Source organism: Dipodomys ordii, unplaced genomic scaffold, assembly GCF_000151885.1.
Source record: "Dipodomys ordii isolate 6190 unplaced genomic scaffold, Dord_2.0 Scaffold14, whole genome shotgun sequence".
Lineage (NCBI taxonomy): Eukaryota > Metazoa > Chordata > Mammalia > Rodentia > Heteromyidae > Dipodomys > Dipodomys ordii.
Window position 1 is genome coordinate 16,155,949 of NW_012267230.1, and position 1,294 is coordinate 16,157,242.

The window sequence follows — 1,294 nt, forward strand, 5'->3', positions numbered from 1 at the left end:
CCGTAGGCCAGCAGCGCCACCCACCAGCCGCACTGGTCCCGCAGGCGCTCCTCGTAGCTGCGCAGGATGGTGAGGCCCATGCTCACCCCCACCACCGCGCCGGCCAGGTGGGCCATGAAGCTGGGCTGTGGGCCCGAGGCGGGCAGCGGCGGCGAGAAGCGGAGCCACACGGCCCGGCCCACCTCGGAGCTCACTGCAGAGGGAGCGACAGGTGGGAGGCGCCCGTCCACGGCCGGCCCCCAGCCCCGCCCCCGGCCCCCTACTCACTGCACACCAGGGCCAGCACCATCCTCAGCAGCTTGTAGGGGCACCGCATCCCGGCCCAGTTCTGACGGGGCCGCGCAGAGAGAGGGGGGCGGTGAGGAGGGTCGGGGGGGCCCCCCACGCCCCGCCCAGGGCAGCCCCATTACCATGACGACGTTGGCCAGGTGTGCCGAGCACAGGGCATAGACCCCGCCGGAGCCCCCCACCACGGGGGCCCGCATGTCAGTGATGGAGACCGTCAGGGAGCCTGTGCGGGCAAAGGGAGGGGTGAGGGTGCGGCCGGCCGGCCGCGGGGGCAGGGGCGCCCCCCCCTCACCTGCCAGCACGCCGGCCAGGTAGAGCAGGCTGATCCGAAGCAGGCCGTGCACCATCTCCAAGGGCACGCCGATCATCAGCTGCAGCAGGGCATTGAACCCCAGCTGCTCCAGCCTGGGCACAGAGGGGCGCACGGGCGTGAGGCGCGGGGCCAGCCCCCCCCACCCCGGGCTGGGCCACGGCTCTGGGGTAGGCTCACCCGACGTGCATGAACATGTAGGTGAGGAAGCGCCAGGCCCGGGCGCGGTGCCCAGGGTGGTACACCAGGGGGCTCCTCATGTACTCGGGGTGGTAGGTCTGCAGCACCCACTTGTTGAGGCGCGCTCCGTAGCACAGGAACACGATGATCTGGGGACACGGGAGTTAGGGCCGGCCGAGGCCTGGGCGGTGGGAGCCCCCGGGGCCGCGGACGGGCAGGCCCACCTGGGCAAGGGTGACCGAGGCCATGAACACGGGGGGCGGGCAGCTGCGGTGCCGGTAGAAGTACCAGCGGCGGTCCACCTCGCAGGGCAGGATCTCGTAGGCCACGTAGCGAACGAACCGCTTGTAGACGCCCAGGCCCGGCTCGTCCAGCAGGCCATCCTGGGGCAGGGCTCGCTGTCCGTTCGCAATGGCCCGCTTGAAGCTGCTGGAGCGCTTGCTGCTGACCTGGGGTGGGGGCGAGGGGGCGCGGCTGGGCCACGCGCACTCCCGCGGGGCACCCCGGCCCGGCCCG

General features: G+C 73.0%; 1 protein-coding gene across 1 annotated transcript in view; it reads right to left on the reverse strand.

Moving 5' to 3' along the window:
* The window catches only part of Rhbdl1 (rhomboid, veinlet-like 1 (Drosophila)), a 6,252-nt gene that overhangs the window by 2,900 nt on the left and 2,058 nt on the right, over window positions 1-1,294 (reverse strand). Inside the window, exons 2-7 of the mRNA XM_013011288.1 lie at window positions 1,003-1,227; window positions 779-927; window positions 581-693; window positions 411-511; window positions 268-328; window positions 5-57 (exon numbers count right to left, since the gene is read on the reverse strand). Of these exons, the coding sequence (XP_012866742.1) occupies window positions 5-57; window positions 268-328; window positions 411-511; window positions 581-693; window positions 779-927; window positions 1,003-1,227 (702 nt within the window). The remainder of the gene's footprint in view (window positions 1-4; window positions 58-267; window positions 329-410; window positions 512-580; window positions 694-778; window positions 928-1,002; window positions 1,228-1,294) is intronic.